Source organism: Boleophthalmus pectinirostris, unplaced genomic scaffold (assembly GCF_026225935.1).
Source record: "Boleophthalmus pectinirostris isolate CB_2022bp ecotype Guang Dong unplaced genomic scaffold, ASM2622593v1 HiC_scaffold_1, whole genome shotgun sequence".
In the NCBI taxonomy this organism is placed as follows: Eukaryota; Metazoa; Chordata; class Actinopteri; order Gobiiformes; family Gobiidae; genus Boleophthalmus; species Boleophthalmus pectinirostris.
Genome location: NW_026570970.1, coordinates 34,576,619 through 34,596,616, shown reverse-complemented (window position 1 = coordinate 34,596,616; position 19,998 = coordinate 34,576,619). Strand labels below are relative to the sequence as shown.

At 43.3% G+C, this 19,998-nt stretch overlaps 1 protein-coding gene across 1 annotated transcript; it reads left to right on the top strand.

Moving 5' to 3' along the window:
• The first annotated feature begins 8,063 nt into the window (after nt 1-8,063).
• On the top strand, nt 8,064-19,511 carry LOC110158797 (NACHT, LRR and PYD domains-containing protein 3-like). The gene is made up of 14 exons (XM_055153703.1): nt 8,064-8,110; nt 8,733-8,891; nt 9,011-9,094; nt 9,526-9,618; nt 9,788-9,901; nt 11,623-11,703; nt 11,783-11,828; nt 12,059-12,254; nt 12,331-14,110; nt 14,179-14,346; nt 17,954-18,121; nt 18,196-18,369; nt 18,470-18,516; nt 18,621-19,511. The coding sequence occupies exons 2-14, from the start codon at nt 8,836-8,838 to the stop codon at nt 19,193-19,195; spliced, it is 3,582 nt and encodes a 1,193-aa protein (XP_055009678.1). The 5' UTR covers nt 8,064-8,110; nt 8,733-8,835; the 3' UTR covers nt 19,196-19,511.
• The last annotated feature ends 487 nt before the right edge of the window (nt 19,512-19,998 follow it).

The following is a 19,998-nucleotide window of genomic DNA, read 5'->3' as shown; positions in this document are numbered from 1 at the left end:
GTGGTGACAACATTCAGTGAAAAAAATATTCATAAAACACATTTCTACATGATTCTGGCTCAATTTAATGCCAAAAAATAAGGCATTTTTTTTACTTTTTTCCAATATTTTCATCTTTACCTCATTGGCAATCAACTATTCCCCCAAGTTTTGACATCAGCCAATATGCCATTCTTTTCTTCAAACAGTATAGTCATTCCACAGAAAAAAAAAAAAAAAAATCCAACCAAAATCAATGGATCTGTGATGATTTCTTTACCATCAACAGGCCCAGAACCTCAATAGAATGTTAGGCTCCTCTCAACATTCCATAAGACACACTGGATATTTAGCATAGTTGTTAATGTCCACATTATTAAACATCATGGCCTAGGCATCTTTTAAATAATAATAATAATAATAATAATAATAATAATAATAATAATAATAATGATACAGATGAACAGTTTCGGTGTCCAGTGGGAAAAAGCTTTACCAGGTGAGAGTCGCGCAATGTCGATGACGAGTCCCCACCTCAGTTGAAAACTGAACGTTCAAAAAATCTGCTCAATGATCCATCCAATAATCCATTGACCATGAGCCAAACCCAGTGCATCACACATTTACCACAGGTCCCATCCCTCCAAACTCACTCATATACCCTTTAATGTTCTGAACTCAAACTCTCCCCGCCGCTGCCCCTGATACACAGAGCTGCAGTTATTTTCGAGTCAGTTCTGAAATAGAGCGGTGCCCCGTCTGACCCCACATGACAGGAACTTCTCCAGACTGCACCAAACAGCACTGGGTTGAGGTTATGTCATCATTTCACACAGAGGGCAGGGCTCTGGAGGACTCTGTTGAAGCTTCGCTGGTTTTGAAAGAAATATACAAACTTATGGTAAACCACAAATGTTGAACCGTCTCATTATTTTTATTTTATTTTACTTCAAAGGGGTATTACCAGCTAACACAGAATATATTTAGATCACCATGTTAACTTTTATTGTTTTGAAAGTACTATATTTGCCAAAATCAATGTATCAACATGTTTTATAAGTTTTGGTTTAGTTTTTGGTGCTCCGAGTCCAGGGCTTAATGCGCAATTCGGATTTTTTTGTGAAATCCGATTTTTTTACGAGGTCGTTCACATTTCCAATTAAATGTGACTTGTGTGTGATCTCCAGTGTGAACTTTAAATGCCCCAAAAGTGTCCCGCATGTGCATTGGAGGACACAATGACATCACATGCAACAAGTGTGCTCAGTGTTTACGGAAGTCGCCTAAACGTTGGGCTTGTCTGCCAAAATACGGTCCAGTTTTTCATAAAATGGACAGGTTACACGTCCACAGCCTCTTCGTTTGTTTGAGTCTTTAGCCTCATTGTATTTGGCTCGCAGGCTCTGTGTTTTTTGTTGACATTGGAGCCAAGACCGCCTGTAGTCGCTCTCGGCCATTTCTTTGGCAATCATTTCAAAAATCGCCCTGTTCTGAAAAGACCCGTCCAATTTGACCTGAATACACAGATCACCCCAAATATTAATGACTGTTTTTCTGACAATAAGTCAACTGGAGAATAAGTCGCACCAGCCAAAAATGAGTAATGAAGAAGAAAAAAATAAGTCGCACTTTTTGGGGGAAATTTATTATATAAAATCAGAGACCAGGAACTGACATTTCATCTTAAAAGTCAAGTTCTAGTAAAAACAATAGAAGAGAGAACAACAGACTGTTAACGTCACATATGAACAGTTCTTCAGATAAACTATAACATAAACAACAGAACAGAACAAGTTTACCAAATTCTCCATCTCACTCCAAATCACTAAATCCATTCAGTTCTTCATCCTCGGTGTCACTTCTGAGTGACTCCGTGACCTCCGGAGGTAAACAGAGCGCCGCCTCCTCTTCTGTGTAACTGTCGTCAGACTCAGCATCAGTTCCAGTTAGAATTATTCTAGCCTTTCTGAATCCCAACAGGATGGTTTCGGTGTGTCAATGAAGTCCTGGCTTTGTTGATCATTGGATGCAATGACTTCCAGGAAAGTTGCATGGCGCACCTAGCCGGGCTGGTGCCACCTAGTGCCTCCGCTCAATTTAATTTCTCTCCAGTGACTAGGTCAGGAATCAGAATACAGTAGACAGTTCACAAAAACCCCGGAAGTGCGAGCTTGGGCACCAGCCAATCAGCGAAGAGTCATATATTCAGTGTTGTCAATGATTCCCGAGATCAAGGATTTAAAGTTAGAACAAAGAGAATGTTTGGTGAATTTCATCAAGGGGAAAGACGTTATTGTCCTTCTTCCTACAGGATTTGGGAAAAGCTTAATATACCAGTTAGCCCTGTTAGCGGCGCATTACATACATCACGACCAAATAGCAGCGATTGGTTAAATGATAAAAAGTACCTGCCTACCGTTGAGCAAAGGAATTCTAACACTGTGAGGTCAGATGGTTTCTACAAAGTGAAAGTAGCTGATGAATCAGGCTATGGTGCATCCTCCCGGTGTCATAAGTTTCTCACTCACTCCAAACTTTCTTTTTACCATTTTCAGCTGCAGATTTTGCTACTTGCAGCTTGTAATCTGCAAAATATGATTTTCTTTTTGGGGGCGTTTGTGTTCAGTCTTCTCAGTCGTCTTTATAAGTTTGTTTAAATGTTAAATTGTTCAGTGGTGCAGAAGTAATGATGCGATCGACTGACATGATACAGACAGGACAGAGGCTCTTTCTGCAGGAGACATGCGCAGTAGAGTGAAGTGACAGTGGTACAGGAGGAACAGGAGCAGCAGATACTCACACATAAGACTAGAACCTCTTGCTGCTGTCATTGTGAACATTTGAATATAGCACTGGAGTATAAGTCGCAGCACCACCCAAACCATGAAAAAAGTGCGATTTATAGTCTGAAAAATACGACAACTCACTAACCTCGCTTTCCCTCCATTGACGAATCTCCGAGTCTGATGTGTAGGTGGGATGAATGTGACCTGGCCGTTCAGACTGAAGTCACATGCCAAAAGATTAGATATGTATCGGTTTTAGGAGCACATATCCAAGTGTCCTGAGTCGCATTTAAAAAAAATCTGATGTGTCTTTGAAACTGTCATTAAAAGATCAGATACAGGAGCATGGGAGCGACAAAAAAAATCGTATTTGGGTCACTTCAGGCTGCAGTCTGAACGTACAGTAGGCTAAGTCACTCCCCCTTCAGAGCGCTTTCACAACATAATCAGCGTCCTTCCTGCTCATGAAACTACTGTACATCAGGTTTGTGAAGACGTAGTGTACTGTCTCGTATCATGCCTCAAGAAAATTGTACGAGCATGGGTGACGTAGGCTTGTAGGCGCGGAACTTTAAAACTACCCATAAGGAGGGTTCGAATAGGGGCCAGGAGAGATCGCTAGATGACTCAAACATGCATGGATAGCATCTAAAACCTCTTCGGACATATTTTTGATGAGGGCATAACGTTATAACGCCAATTCTGCATTTTGCGCCAGGTATTGTCTCATATGGATAGGCCCAGAGATACGAACCATAAACCAGGTCAACAAATGTGCAGTCTGACAGTTACACAGCAAAGTCCACCACAGCACAGACCTGTCCTCCAGCTTTATTTCAACACAGGGAGTCTGGAAGGTTGAGAGACAGGACCTCGCAGGATAACCAGACTAAGGGTTACTGTGTGGGTTCACTGTCAGAATAAAGTTTAAATTGGGTTTTTCTGGCTCCATTAAAAAAAAGTAGAAAAAAAAAAAAAAAAGGAGAAGGATTTTTAACAAGCAGAAAACTGTCAACAAGTGTCAGGTTTGCTAAAAAAAGGTCAATATTTTGGTTCGTTTTGAGAGAGAATTGTCACATGAGTGAGTGGGTTAGATGTCCGTCACGTCAGCTGCACAAAATACAAGTAGTAATGTAATGTACTTAAGTAAAATTTTTAGGTAATTGTACTTTACTTGACCCTCGTGCACCCCTTTAAAAATAGTTACACCTGTGCTCCTCCGTGACAAAAGTGTACATCGAAAAAGAATGCCACAATATTTTTATGCAGTGCAGATTTTTGTCCAACTTTTTAATATCAGTGTCTTCATTTACTTCTGCTCTAATCACACATACCAAATATTATATAATATTTTGACATTTTAACCCTTTAAATGTCATTTTTTACAGTAAATCTCAAATTTTGTGCATAAAAAAAGAAAAAAAAATTGGATTATTTCTGTACTTTTCAAATCATTTTAATTTGTTTGTGTTATGGTTGTCAGAGATTATCAGAAAATAGTGCCAACAGTGATTTTGAGATTTTTATTTTTATTTTTGCACAAACAATAGTTACACCTGTGGTCCTTCGTGACAAAAATGTAAACCGGAAACATCATAACAACATCATTTTCTTCAACTTTTTAATATCAGTGTCTTCAGTTACTTCTGCTCTAATCATACATACCAAATATTATTTAATATTTTGAAATTTTAACCCTTTAAATGTCATTTTTTACAGTAAATCTCAAATTTTGTGCATAAAAAAGAAAAAAAAATTGATTATTTCTGTACTTTTCAAATAATTTTTATTTGTTTGTGTTGCGGTTGTCAGAGGTTATCAGAAAATAGTGCCAACAGTGATTTTGAGATTTTTTTTAGTTTTTGCACAAACAATAGTTACACCTGTGGTCCTTCGTGACAAAAATGTACACCGGAAAAGAACATCATACTATGTTTTTATGCAATACAGATTTTTCTTCAACTTTTTTATATCATTGTCTTCATTTACTTCTGCTCTAATCACAGATAACAAATAATACATTATATTTAGAAATTTTAATACTGTAAATGCCAGTTTTGTATGTCAAAGTCTCAAATTATGTATATGAAAAAAATGAAAAAAGTTATTTTTTTCTATATATTTCAAGTAATCAACACAGATTTGTACATTCTCAAAAAAAAAAAAAAAAGACAAAAATCGAATAAAAGAATACCACAATATTTTTATGGAGTACAGATTTGTGTTTGACTTTTTTTTCTTTCTTTTTTTTAGTTTTTGCACAAAATGCTGTTTTCCCTAAAGCCCCATTGACTTCCATTATAACTGCAAATTTTTTTGGTTACACTGACATTACACTAGAAAATCATAAATTGTGGATTTTTACAGGTTTCTCCAGTTAAGAAAAGGTAAAATTTGTGATTTTTACAATTCAAACCCAACTCACCCCTTTACACCTTCTGTAAGTCTGTATGCAAACACACCTGTAGTTTCCCGGTGCTTTCCTCTGGAGTTCCAGGGGATTTACACTGACTGTGCACAGGAGGGTTCTGGGGGAGAAATACTTGCCTGTGGATGTGTTTTTGCATTGTGTAAAAATGACTTAAAATGTAAATATGATCATGATTGAAACGATGGACATAAAAATCATAGAAAATCTCCAAACACCCAAAAAACTGTCAAATGTAAAATTCTGAAAACACCTTTTAACAGACTGACAGGAGAAAAACAAGTACCAAGTGAAATGAAATTGCAGTTACTCTACATTTTCAGTGTTTTTCACTAAAGGCAGAAACAATGACAAAAACCTAAAAATGAACACACACACACACACACAGGCACACACAAACTCACACAAACACACACAAACCCCTAAACAAACACATTCAGTGCACTGTGGGAATCCTCCAGAACACACCCGTATCATTTTAACCTCAAATATGTGGACTTCCGTGTGGACTCATATGAACAAATGTCTTTCTATTATTATAATCTGGCAATGGAAGATACACGGTAAAAAGAAACATATCAGAACTAGTGCTGTCATGCGATTAAAAAAAATTGATAGATTAATTAATTATGATCTGTAATTAATTAATCTAATTAATCTCATTTTAATCTCACCTAAAAATAGCTGAGAAAAGCCTTCAATTTGAGGTATTTTCATTTAAATTCATTATTCCATTATTGTGGCAGATCAAAAGACTGATATAGATTAAAAAAAGTGACTTTATAAAGTCATTTATTGTTTAACAAATCTCTCCAAATTGTCTGTTGAGCCCAAGTCTCCATGAATAAGAAACTGTTTGCTGAAAGCAGCAAAGACCAGGAAATCTGAACATAATAACTTTTGTCTACTTAAAGACAATAAAAAGTCTAGTCTTTCCTTAACCATATTAAAAATATTATTGCTAGAGAAATGCTTTATATATGAGATCACTGGTTTTAGTCCTGGTGTTAGTTCTGGTTTAGTCCTGGTTTAGTCCTGGTTTTAGTTCTGGTTTTAGTTCTGGTTTAGTCCTGGTTTAGTCCTGGTTTAGACCTGGTTTAGACCTGGTTTTAGTTCTGGTTTTAGTTCTGGTTTAGTCCTGGTTTAGACCTGGTTTAGTCCTGGACTGGATTAGTCCTGGTTTTAGTCTTGGTGTTAGTTCTGGTTTAGAGGCGCACAGGAGGAAGCGCGGTTTACGCCGCGTAGCGAGAAAACACGATCCACACGCGGCGCACGGGAGCACGTCGGTGTCCGCGCAGTGTCTACGAAAGGAAACGTGGTCCGCGCGTTCTCAGGTTAATGACGATGATGAAGGTGTGTGTTTGTGTGTGTGTGTTTGTGTGTGGTTGTGTGTGTGTGTGTTTGTGTGCGTGTCCCCTCATGTGGCAGGTCACTATAGGACAGTAGTGCAGACATCATGAGCCTATGCAGGTTGTTTTCACCAGTGACATTTAAGTTGTAGGCGATATTATATTTGTTATTTTCTTTTATATTTCACATCAGGAGAATAATTTCCAAGACACGAATGTGTTTTTACCTGTGCACTGCTGACTCTGTTCTACTGGCTCTTCGACCTCGTCCATTGTGCGACTGACGCCATAAACGTCGCTCTTACTGCACGTGTTTTGTGGGGGTTTCCGACAATGAGTGGAATTGCCGAAATTAAAAAATGTATAAATGTGTTTTTTGTTTGTGCGTGTGTGTGTTGTTGTCCCAACAACACATAAAAACAGGTTTTATAATAAAGAAACTCACATACAGAAACACTAAAGTTAGAGATTAAAAATGAGATTAACGCTATTAAAAAACAGAACGCGCTAAATATGACTGTAATTAATTAATCGCAATTAACGCGATAATTTGACACCCCTAATCAGAACATTCAAAAAGACACTAAAACAAATCAAATCAAAACAAAAAATAATAAATTGAAGGGTTCTCAACACCAAACAATGAAAAAAAAAAAAAAATGTTATGACAATGTTATGCCAGTAAAGAAGTCATTTTGAATGGAAGTCAGTGGGACAAAAATGTACCTAAGGACATATACCGTCTCTCTTCTTCTTTACCCATTTCCTGCAGAATCGACGAGAGGAATCAAGGATCTGTGCAGTGGATTGTGGGATATCTCATAGCTCACCTCTGGTTAAACCTCCCGAGCTTCTTATGCTAAAGGAACTCATTTGTATTTTTTCTGGTTTATTAATTTAATTTAAGCTAATTTTTGATTATGTCAAGAAACCAGATACTCCATTTGATCATGTACACAGGGATATGAGTGTCCTGGATTCTCAGCGCGCATGTATACACAGTAACCTGAATACTGCCAGAACCGGGATATGACTAATAACCGGGATACTGATGTGCATGTATACACACTCATTAATAGGCCAATTATATTTATTGTAGATGGGGGCAGCTAAAATGAATCTTGTTCAAACCCTCACGCTCTACTCGGGGTCACTTAGACCTGAAGACTTTTTTTTTTCACTCTCTTTGGGCAGGTCAATCAGACCCAAAAATGTATTTTCTCACCTGGAGAAAACATGCAGTTTTTTGTTGTAATACAGTGAGTTCATGGAGGGAGGCATATAAACAACGAAATTTGATGCTTGAATTCCGGGGGACAATGATCAGAAATAAATTAGATGATTTTGCTCTTTACATGTGATTTGAATCAATCAGATTTAAAGAGCACATGACCCACACATAGTTCAGGTGACAGGAAAAAAAACAACAACATTTGGACTGAGTGTCATGTGTTTCTAGGCAGAAACTGAACTGTCATAGACCCATGAGTCTCAGTGATTAAACCAGTTTGAGCCGATGAGTCGAGGCTCAGATCACTTCAGGAAACAGCAGCACAGAGAGTTTACAGGTGAGACGTCCAATTTATAATTTAACTATTTCTTCTGTAGTAGTAAGCACTTAATGTTGATTGAATCCTTGTATTGTTTTGTTCTTAAACTGTTTCCTTGTATTTTGTGGTTACATTCTGTATATTTAGACTGTTATAGTTTTTATGGGGATGTGTCTGATGTTGTGATTGGTCCAGTTCAGGATTAGTATATTAGAATGTAATGTTGTCTCCAGTCACTCTTCATAAATCTAATCTTTAAGAATAAAAAAGCCTTTGGTCAGTAGATGTACAAAGTACAGCTAATGTGACTTCAAAGTAATAATAGAACTTTATTTAAACTAAAACTAAAAGATGTTGGCTTATGGAGTTTTAACACTCAGTGATAATTTACTGAAGCAGTTTCTCTCATCAGGTTAACTTTTGTCTCATGTTTTGGTTTGTCATGTTTCTGAGATCAACAGGGCTGTGTTTCAGTATTTAGTCTTTAAGACTTAAATTGTATAAAACAGAACAGAGCTGTTACTTGCAATGAATAATAGTTCATAACCATATCAATCTATCAATCAATCATAATGTTTATGAGTTTATTTTTAGAATGACAATGTGACTAACAGTAAACCCTTCCTTTGTTTCCTTGAAGAGAAATGTGGTCGGACAAGATCAAAGCAGCGATAAGATCAAGAAATAACTGAACCAGAGGTGAACCACGACTGAACAGAGTTCTGGTCCGGCTCTGAGGGATAATGGCAGAGTCCAAGTTGGTCCAGCTGTTGGAGAGACATGAGTCCTTGATAAAAAGGTAAAAAAATATATATATATGTATATTTTTTCATCAATGAATTCAATCAAAAAACATAGTGCTCCACAGACTATCTTGATGAAGTCCTGATTTAAACCAGTCTTTTTCTTTGCCTAAAGTCGCCCACAGAGTCTGTATCGCACCAGGTCTGTGAATGAAGTGCACAGGAGCACAGAGCAGAGCTCTTCACACCATACATCCAGGTCCCACTTCTTTCTTTTTCCCCTTGTCTTTGTTCTTCTTATATTTTTGTTTATTACAATTTAACCTGCAATCTGAAAAAGATTTAGATGGGTTATTAAAAAAAAAAAAAAAAGTTAATGTCAGATTTGGTTCATTCCTGTTAGACTAAAAGAACACACAGACTGAACATGCAGACTGCAGTATGAAGCGTGAGCATGGACTGTAGCAGAATAATCCTAGAGTCAGAGGTTGTAGTCTGAGTTACCTTCATGTTCTCAATGTTCAAGGCCAAGTCACTTTGGCCGAGTCTGGGTCAAGTCTTTAGGTCTCCCAGTGCAAGTCTGAACAAGTCTCATTAAAATAAAGTTAGAGTCCAAGTCAAACTAACCTGACACTTCTCCTAAAACACATATTCAGGACTAAATAGGTTCTCCTCCTCCTGTGTTTTCAGCCCAGAGTCACATTATGAACCTGTTCCAGTGTGGAGCCATGGCTCCATGACTCAACCTATTTTCTTCAAGGATGGACTTTCAGCCAATCAGAGGTGAGAATGGACAGGAAACTCTAAACACTTCTTAACCTTGGATAACTGTTCGCTGCCAATATGAGCAGAAAAGGCTGTAAAAAGTGTGAACATTTAAAAATGTTTGAAGTTTAACCAAATAATGAGTTTAACTGGGGGATTCTAATCTTTCATTTTTGTTTGTTTTAAGCTCGGAGACAGAATCCAGACCTGACTCACTCCCCAGAGGAATGTCAATCAAAAGTGACGCCTCCATGAGGGATCGCATGTTGTTCAATAAAGAACCTCTCTCAACCAATCAGAGGTGAGAACAGACCACAGAAATAATATTAACAATTTATTTATGCATCTGTAGTGTGTATTTGTTAAGGGGCTCTAAAGCTTTATTGTGACTTTGTCACAGCCTGATCACATCAGATCTCTGAGCCTATCCGGGCTGGTTAGAGCTTGGATGGGAGACCACTGGAAATATCAGATGCCACAGTGGCCTTGGCGGAGGATCATTTCAAATTATTACAAAGCCAATTACAAAAATAAATAATAAAAAATTAGAACTTGATGAGTTTAAATTTTGTGTGAAGGCCCTGAAAGAAAATACAAAAAAAAAAAAAAACTTGAGCCTCATTCATGAAGCGCTCTGATGAACAAATGTGTACTTTTGGATTTCAGGAGCACTTGTAAGAACAAAAAGAATATTATTTCTCTGAAAATACAATCAAAATTTCTAATTCCTCCTTGATATATATTTTTTTGTCAAATTATTTCCTGTAAAAACATTACTATGTGGATCATTACCAGTTATGGAGGAGTTTTATAGAGCATGTGCTATTTGGTCTAACAGACTTTAGAGCCCCACTGCTCTCCAGATGGGCCACTGTTACAGCCCTGCACCGGGTCACCGCACTGGACCCAACACCAAGCACCTCCATCACCCCCCCCCATGACCAAAGCTCACTCATATGCCCCACCCACCTGCAGCTCCTCTTCATCGCTCTTTACCATGTGTCACTATTGATCAGTACAAGCTTGACCAATACAATGAAATCTCCTGTTTATTTCAGTAAGTTTAAATAAATTCTTTATACAGTCTCTCAAGTCCCGGACTGGACAGATCTCTGTTCATTTGAAGTGTTGCACTGAATAAAACTACATCAAACTTTGTGAATGCATTCACACCACAGACTGACCCCACGTCATCAGAACAAAGAACACAGGACTCGTAATAAAGTTCACACACTTATGTCTGATCTGTGCTGAAAATGACTTTTAGCTCATCAAGATTATTCTCTCATTTGAAGCATCTGTGTTGTCTTTATGTAAAAGTCGACAGATGTGAGATGAAGAAGGAGGAGGGAGGGACGCTCCTGACAGCCAGGGCGTCACGGGTCCAGTCAGCTGTCAGTCAGCTGTGAGTGCACCTGTTAGACAACACTGCATTTCCCATCATACATTTGGGCTGCAGTCACCTTGATCTCACCATATTAGTGATACCTGCATAGTGTGGGGCAGTTCACCTGCACAGCCTTGCTCATCTTAAACACACCTAATGCCAAAACATATGAATGATTATGGAAATAAACTGTAAACAAGTGTTGTGGTGTTCATATTTGGATGTTGAATCAGACACACCTGTCATTTAAGAAAACATTTGGTCACTTAAGATCACTTTGTGAATCTGGAGCAACGTTCTCTCAGCATCTGTGTGCTCCTGTAGGGCATTTGATATTGATTTTAAATGACCAGTAAGGACAGATAACATAATAACATGTTGTTTTCCAAGCAGCTGTAATAAAATATAAATTCCTGTGGCACTGTGGCCCAGACTTCCACAATTCTTCCACAAACAGGTCTTTCCACACCTCATACTGAAAAAAAAAAAAAGCTAAAGAGAAAATTATTCTATCTCCAACTGAAGTTTTGGTTTTGTCACCCTCTGTTTGTGACTGTGGGAAGTGTAAGGAGCACATTGTAAGTGAAGAATACATGCAGCTTTATCATTAAATCAGACCAAATGTTTATCTCCAGGGACACACGTCTCTCCTCTGTGACAGTCAGAAGTGATGATTCTACTATGGAAACCATTTTAGAAGAACAATCATATGAGAGGTACAAAGACAATGACATTTAAATGGGAAAGCTTGTTTAATTTAACTGAGAGATAAAACTGTACATTTCTTCTGTGCAGTTTGGTAGAGACACGTCCAGACCTTGACAATGGATCTATTTTTAAGGTGAGAGTTCTGCATCTGTAAAACATGAGAATTTAACAGCCAACAGACACAGTAACAAACATCTCAAGACTAAGAACAGCCTGACACAGATCCAAAGACACAGAGAAGAAAATCCAGAACCACAAGAGGCCCAGGATATGATTGAGAAGACATATACAAGCCAAGCATGCTGAGACAAAAGGGTAACCAAGCTGCACTATAAGCCTGATTCTTACTCTCTTATGTTACAGAAACTGGAGGAGCACATTTTAAGTTTTGTTCAAAATGAGCTGAGAAAGTTACAGGAAGTTCTAATGGCAGAGGAACCAGAGTCCTTGGCATTTGACGAGGACGACAAGGCAGGAATTAAAGAAGCCTTTCTGAAGATCGCCCTGAGCTTCCTCAAGACTTTGGACCAGGACGAATTGGCTGAACGTTTACACAACAGTGAGGAGCTTCAGTTTGAGATCTGTTATGTCTCTTTATGTCATTATGTCATTTCTTATTTTCACTTCTGTTTCAGGACAATGTGGTTCTGAACATCGCAATAAACTGAAGTCTGATCTGCAGCAGAGGTTCAGCCATGTGTTTGAGGGTGGGACTAAAGCAGGAAACTCCGTCCCCCTGACCCAGATCTACACAGAGCTCTACATCACAGAGGGCGGGGCCTCAGAGGTCAACCAGGAAGGTGAGGTCAGACACATGGAGACCATGTCCAGGAGACCTGCTTCTCTAGAGACCATCATCACATGTGAAGACATGTTTAAAGTCCAAAAGATGTCAAACAGAGTGGTGTTGATGAAGGGTGTGGCCGGCGTGGGGAAAACAGTGTTGACTCAGAAGTTCAGTCTGGACTGGGCTGAAGGCCGGGCCCACCAGGACTTCCAGCTGCTGTTCCCGTTCACTTTCAGAGAGCTCAATGTGCTCAGAGATAGACAGTTCAGCCTGGTGGGACTGCTGCACCACTTCCTAGGTCCATCCAAAGGTCTCTGCAGGTTCCAACATCTCCAGGTGCTCTTCATCTTTGATGGTCTGGACGAGTGCAGACCTCCTCTGGACTTCAGTCGAACCCGCGTCCTGAGAGACACCACAGAGATCACCTCAGTGCACGTGCTGCTGGTGAACCTCATCAGAGGAAGCCTGCTTCCCTCCGCTCACCTCTGGATAACCACACGACCCGCAGCAGCCAATCAGATCCCTGCTGAGTGCATCTCCATGGTGACAGAGGTGCGAGGGTTTACTGATGCACAGAAGGAGCAGTACTTCAGGAAGAGGTGCAGAGACCAGGCCACAGCCATCATCTCCCACATCAAGAGCATCCGCAGCCTCCACATCATGTGCAGAATCCCAGTCTTCTGTTGGATCCTCTCCACGGTTCTACTGAAGCTTCTGGAACAAACAGAGGAACCAGAGTTGCCCCGGACTCTCACAAACCTCTACATCCACTTCCTGGTGGTGCAGCTTAAACAGAAGAACATCAAATACGATGACAAACTGGAGACAGGTTCTGCCTGGTCTGCTGAAAACAAGAAGATGGTTCAGTCTCTGGGACGACTGGCTTTTGAGCAGCTGCAGAAAAACAACCTGATCTTCTATGAGAATGACCTGAGTGAATATGGGCTGGACGCTACAGTGGCCTCTGTTTACTCTGGAGTAGTGACAGACCTCTTCAAAGGTGAGAGGGGCCTCTATGAAGACCATGTCTACAGCTTCATCCACCCGAGTGTACAGGAGTTTCTGGCTGCTCTTCACGTCCATCACACCTTCTTCAGCTCTGGAGAGAACCTGCTGCTGAAGAGACAGGCTTCTTTGAACATAGGTAGAAAAAGAGCAAAGACTGTAGTTTTTTACTGCTCTGCTGTGGACCAGGCCTTACAGAGTCCAAATGGACACATGGACCTGGACCTGGACCTGTTCCTGCGCTTCCTCCTGGGGCTGTCTCTGGAGGAGAACCAGAAGCTGCTGCGAGGTCTGACAAAGCGAAAAACAAGTTCACAAAATAACCAAAAGACCACTGACTACATCAAGAAGAAGTTGGATGAGGGTCAGTCTCCAGACAGAAGCATGAACCTGTTCCACTGTCTGAATGAACTGAACGACCGCAGTCTGGAGAAGGAGATACAGAAGTACATGAGAGCAGAGCGTCTGTCCTGGTTAAGCTCTCCAGCTGAATGGTCAGCTGTGGGCTTCATCTTACTGTCCTCAGGCTTGGATCTGGAGGAGTTTGACCTTAGAAAACTCTATCCCTCAGAGACAGCTCTCGTGGGTCTGCTGCCAGTGGTCAAAGCCTCCACTAAAGCCCTGTGAGTCCAGACTGTATTTAAACTCTTGTGTGGTGGTTCTAGTCTCTAATGTTCCTCTCTCTCCTCAGTCTGATTGGTTGTGGCCTGTCCCCTCGCAGCTGTGGTCTTCTGGCCTCAGTTCTCAGCTCCTCCAGTCTCACACACCTGGATCTCAGTGACAACGACCTCCAGGACTCAGGAGTGGAGCTGCTGTGTTCTGGGCTCAACAGCACCTCCTGCAAAATTGAGACACTCAGGTCAGTTCTTACTGTAAACTCTTGACTTAACATAAGCTTTATATTCCTGTATTTAAGTGTTACTTCAATAAAGTCATCTTGTTGATGTCACAGCTACTTCATCAGGTCCATGTATTTTATTTATTTATTTTATTATTATTATTATTATTACTCCCCCTTGAACTGCCACCTTATCGTGGTGGGGGAGTTTGTGTACCCGAATGATCCTAGGAGCTATGTTGCCCAGGGCATTATGCCCCTGGTAGGGTCTCCCATGGCAAACAGGTCCTAGGTGATGGGGCAGACTAAGAGCAGTTCATAGAACCTCTATGAATAGTTTAAAAACAAGGACCGTGACGTCGCCCGGTATGGCGCAGCCGGGGCCCCACCCTGGAGCCAGGCCTGGGGTTGGGGCTCGAAAGCGAGCGCCTGGTGGCCGGGCCTTTGCCCACGGGGCCCGGCCGGGCTCAGCCCGAAGGGACGACGTGGGGCCCGCCCTCCTGTGGGCTCACCACCCGCAGAGGGTTTCATAGGGGTCGGGTGCATTGTGAACTAGGTAGAGGTCGGGGTCAGGGATCCCGGCAACCTAGTCCACGGACACAGAACCTGGCTGTAGGGACGTGGAACGTCACCTCACTGGGGGGGAAGGAGCCTGAGCTTGTGCGGGAGGTTGAGAGGTACCGGCTAGATATAGTCGGCCTCACCTCCACGCACAGCTTGGGCTCTGGTACCCAACCTCTCGAGAGGGGTTGGACCCTCCATTTTTCTGGTGTTGCCTGCGGGGAGCGGCGGCGAGCTGGTGTGGGCTTGCTTATAGCCCCACAGCTCAGCCGCCACGTGTTGGAGTTCACCCCAGTGAACGAGAGGGTCGCGTCCCTGCGCCTTCGGGTCGGGGACAGGTCTCTCACTGTGGTGTCGGCCTACGGGCCGAACAGCAGTGCAGAGTACCCGGCCTTCTTGGAGTCCCTGGGAGGGGTACTAGACAGTGCACCGACTGGGGACTCCGTTATTCTACTGGGGGACTTCAACGCCCACGTGGGCAACGCCAGTGACACTTGGAGAGGGGTGATTGGGAGGAACGGCCTCCCTGATCTGAACCCGAGTGGTGTTCTGTTATTGGACTTCTGTGCTAGTCACAGTTTGTCCATAACAAACACCATGTTCGAGCACAAGGGTGTCCATAAGTGCACGTGGCACCAGGACACCCTAGGCCGGAGGTCGATGATCGACTTTGTCGTCGTGTCATCTGACCTCTGGCCACGTGTCTTGGACACTCGGGTGAAGAGAGGAGCTGAGCTTTCAACCGATCACCACCTGGTGGTGAGTTGGATCCGCTGGCGGTGGAGGAAGCCGGAAAGACCTGGCAGACCCAAGCGTGTCGAGAGGGTCTGTTGGGAACGTCTGGCGGAACCCTCTGTCAGAGGGATCTTCAACTCACACCTCCGGGAGAGCTTCTCCCAGATTCCGGGGGAGGTTGGAGATATGGAGTCCGAGTGGGCTCTGTTCTCCACCTCCATTGTCAATGCGGCCGCCCGTAGCTGTGCGCGTAAGGTCTGTGGTGCCTGTCGCGGCGGCAATCCCCGAACCCGGTGGTGGACACCGGAAGTAAGGGATGCCGTCAAGCTGAAGAAGGAGTCCTATTGGGTCTTGTTGGCTCGTGGGACTCCTGAAGCAGCTGATGGGTACCGACGGGCCAAGCGTGAGGCAGCTCGTGCGGTCACAGAGGCAAAAACTCGGAGCTGGGAGGAGTTCGGGGAGGCCATGGAGGAGGACTATCGGACGGCCTCAAAGAGATTCTGGCAAACCGTCCGGCGCCTCAGGAGGGGGAAGCAGTTCTTCACCAACACTGTTTACAGTGCGGGGGGAGAGCTGCTGACCTCAACTGGGGATGTAGTCGGACGGTGGAAAGAATACTTTGAGGATCTCCTCAATCCCACCGTCACGTCTTCCGAGGAGGAAGCAGAGACTGGGGACCCAGAGGCGGACTCGTCCATCACCCTGGCTGAAGTCACTGAGGTGGTTGGCAAGCTCCTTGGTGGCAAGGCTCCGGGGGTGGACGAGATCCGTCCTGAGTACCTTAAGTCTCTGGATGTTGTGGGGCTGTCTTGGCTGACACGCCTCTTCAACATCGCGTGGCGGTCGGGGACAGTACCTCTGGACTGGCAAACCGGGGTGGTGGTCCCTCTGTATAAGAAGGGGGACCGGAGGGTGTGTTCCAATTACAGGGGAATCACACTCCTCAGCCTTCCCGGTAAGGTCTATTCCAGGGTACTGGAGAGGAGAATCCGCCCGATAGTCGAACCTCGGATTCAGGAGGAGCAGTGTGGTTTTCGTCCTGGCCGTGGAACACTGGACCAGCTCTACACTCTCCATTAGGTGCTCGAGGGTTCATGGGAGTTTGCCCAACCAGTCCACATGTGCTTTGTGGACTTGGAGAAGGCATTCGACCGTGTCCCTCGTGGTGTCCTGTGGGGGGTGCTCCGGGAGTATGGGGTTCGGGGCCCTTTGCTAAGGGCTGTCCGGTCCCTGTATGACCGGAGCAGGAGCTGTGTTCGCATTGCCGGCAGTAAGTCAGACCTGTTCCCGGTGCATGTTGGACTCCGCCAGGGCTGCCCTTTGTCACCGGTTCTGTTCATTGTTTTTATGGACAGAATTTCTAGGCGCAGTCAGGGGCCGGAGGGGGTCCGGTTCGGGGACCACAGGATCTCATCTCTGCTGTTTGCAGATGATGTTGTCCTGTTGGCTTCATCGAACCAGGACCTGCAATGTGCACTGGGGCGGTTTGCAGCCGAGTGTGAAGCGGCTGGGATGAAGATCAGCTCCTCCAAATCCGAGGCCATGGTTCTCGACCGGAAAAAGGTGGCTTGCCCTCTCCGGGTGGGTGGAGAGACCCTGCCCCAAGTGGAGGAGTTCAAGTATCTCGGGGTCTTGTTCACGAGTGAGGGGAGGATGGAGCGTGAGATTGACAGGCGGATCGGTGCAGCTTCAGCAGTGATGCGGTCGCTGTATCGGACCGTTGTGGTGAAGAGGGAGCTGAGCCGAAAGGCGAAGCTCTCGATTTACCGGTCAGTCTTCGTTCCTACTCTCACCTATGGTCATGAGCTCTGGGTAATGACTGAAAGGACAAGATCGCGGATACAAGCGGCCGAAATGAGTTTCCTCCGCAGGGTGGCTGGGCGCTCCCTTAGAGATAGGGTGAGGAGCTCAGTCACACGGGAGAAGCTCGGAGTAGAGCCGCTGCTCCTCCACATCGAGAGGAGCCAGTTGAGGTGGCTCGGGCATCTGTTCCGGATGCCTCCTGGACGCCTCCCTCGGGAGGTGTTCTGGGCATGTCCCACTGGGAGGAGGCCCCGGGGAAGACCCAGGACACGCTGGAGGGACTATGTCTCTCGGCTGGCCTGGGAACGCCTTGGGGTCCCCCCAGAAGAGCTGGAGGAAGTGTGTGTGGAAAGGGAGGTCTGGGAGTCCCTGCTTAGACTGCTGCCTCCGCGACCCGGCTCCGGATAAGCGGAAGAAAATGGAATGGTTATTATTATTATTATTTATTTATTTTATTTATTTATTTATTTTTATTTTTTTTACAAAAAGCAGCATTTCTGCTTTGTCTCACTTCTATTTCTTGTTGTAGGCTTTGTGGCTGTGGTCTGTCCTCTCGCAGCTGTGGTCTTCTGGCCTCAGTTCTCAGCTCCTCCAGTCTCACACACCTGAATCTCAGTGACAACAACCTCCAGGACTCAGGAGTGGAGCTGCTGTGTTCTGGGCTGAAGAGCGCCCCCTGCAGCCTGGTGGCTCTCAGGTGATAATCCTTCCCTCTTGAGTCTGGCTTTGTTACACACTGTGTCTTAATCCCCTGGTTTCCTGTGTCTCCAGTCTGTCTGGATGTCTGGTCTCAGAGGAGGGCTGTACACATCTGAACTCGGCTCTGAACTCAAACCCCTCCCACCTGGAGGAGCTGGATCTGAGCTACAACCACCCAGGACAGACAGGGGGGCAGCTCCTGCAGGCTCTGGTCAGGGAGCCCCGCTACAAGCTACGATCACTCAAGTATGAACCAAGTCTAAACAAGTGCAGTGATCTTCTCAGGCGACTGCCTCCACAGCTCTGCTCTGAAAAACAGTTCTGACACTGCTGTTCTTTTTTTCAGACTGGACCCCTGTGGACCGCAGTGGTTAAAACCAGGTTTTAAGAAGTGTAAGCACCAAGAGTACTATATATACTATATACCTGTATTATGAGTAAGGAGTAGTACAGTATCTTGATCATGATGTATTACTGTTCTCTGTTCTGTCCACCAGACTCCGTGGGTCTCACGTGGGACATGGACTCTGTCCACCCCAGACTGAGGTTCTCTGACAGAAAGACCGCAGTGATGAGTGTGAACGATAATGAACCGTACCCAGAGCATCCCGACAGGTTCGACTGGTTCTATCAGCTGCTGTGTGCTGAGGAGCTGTGTGGGCGGAGCTACTTTCAGGTGCAGTGGAGCGGACATGTCCATGTGGCTGTGACGTACAGAGGACTGCAGAGGAAAGGGAAGATGAATGGAGCTTATTTAGGAAGAAATGAACAGTCCTGGTGCCTCTTCTGCTCTGATGAAGGCTTCTCTGTTTGGCACAACGATCAGGAGACAGTCCTGCCACACAGACCCGGCTCTCGGACTGTGGGGGTGTACGTGGACTCAGACGCCGGGGTCCTGTCCTTCTATTGTGTGGCTGACAAACTAACACTGCTCCACAGCTTCAGCACAACCTTCACTCAGCCTCTGGTCCCTGCCTTTGGGTTCAGGTTCAACTCTCAGGGTTCATTAGTGGTTCTGTGTTCCACTGAAGACCACAACCAAATAAGACATAGAACTGAACCAACTCTATGAGTGTCTGGAAAACAAAGACTAAACTTACACCCCAGTTTAAAGCTACAATGTTTTATTTTATTTCTTGAATTACTTGTTCTTATGAAAATTACATTACAGTTTGTGTAAGCAGGAATGAGAAATGTGGAAATGCCTACGGACACTATGGACATTGGACATTTAGACTTGACTTAATATGGACAATTTGTAAATTACTTTGCTTGTCATAATTATTATGTAAATACACGTTGTGAAAAGACAATAAAATACAAATGAAAAAAAAAGAAAAAAAGAACTGAACCAACTCACTGAAGGACTTATTATACTAGGAGTTATTATGTGCACACTTGTCATAAATAATATAATCAATCTTAAGCATTCATTTAACCAAACTTCTGTAGTCTGTTTTCAGTCCTTTTTTTGACAAACTTCTTATTACAAAAAAAAATATATATATATATATATATAATAATAAATAATAATAATAATAACATCAGAAAAGGATAGGAGCTGTGTTGTGGTGTTTTTCACTGTAAATATGTTGGGCTTTCGCTAACTCATAGTGTGTCCTGTGTACAATGCAGGCAACTGTGAAAAAAACTAAACAAAAACTGAGCTCAACTTTGTAATTCCCACTTGAAATTTTGGCAGTGGATTGATATTGCAGACAGCTGTATCAGTATATTATAGCCTTATATTGTATTTAATGTACTTTTTAGTAAGTGCATTTTCATAAATAGATGTAGTTAAAGAAAGTTATACAGTTGTAGGTATCTGTTTTGTTAAGGTACCTTCACACTGAACATGGCAAATGTGGATTGTGT

Excerpts from the sequence above, each read along its gene's own strand:
- LOC110158797 (XM_055153703.1), top strand. The coding sequence starts at position 8,836 with ATGGCAGAGTCCAAGTTGGTCCAGCTGTTGGAGAGACATGAGTCCTTG. Across the intron at positions 9,095-9,525 it reads TCTTCACACCATACATCCAG|CCCAGAGTCACATTATGAAC; the intron begins GTCCCACTTCTT and ends CTGTGTTTTCAG. Across the intron at positions 18,122-18,195 it reads TGCAGCCTGGTGGCTCTCAG|TCTGTCTGGATGTCTGGTCT; the intron begins GTGATAATCCTT and ends CTGTGTCTCCAG.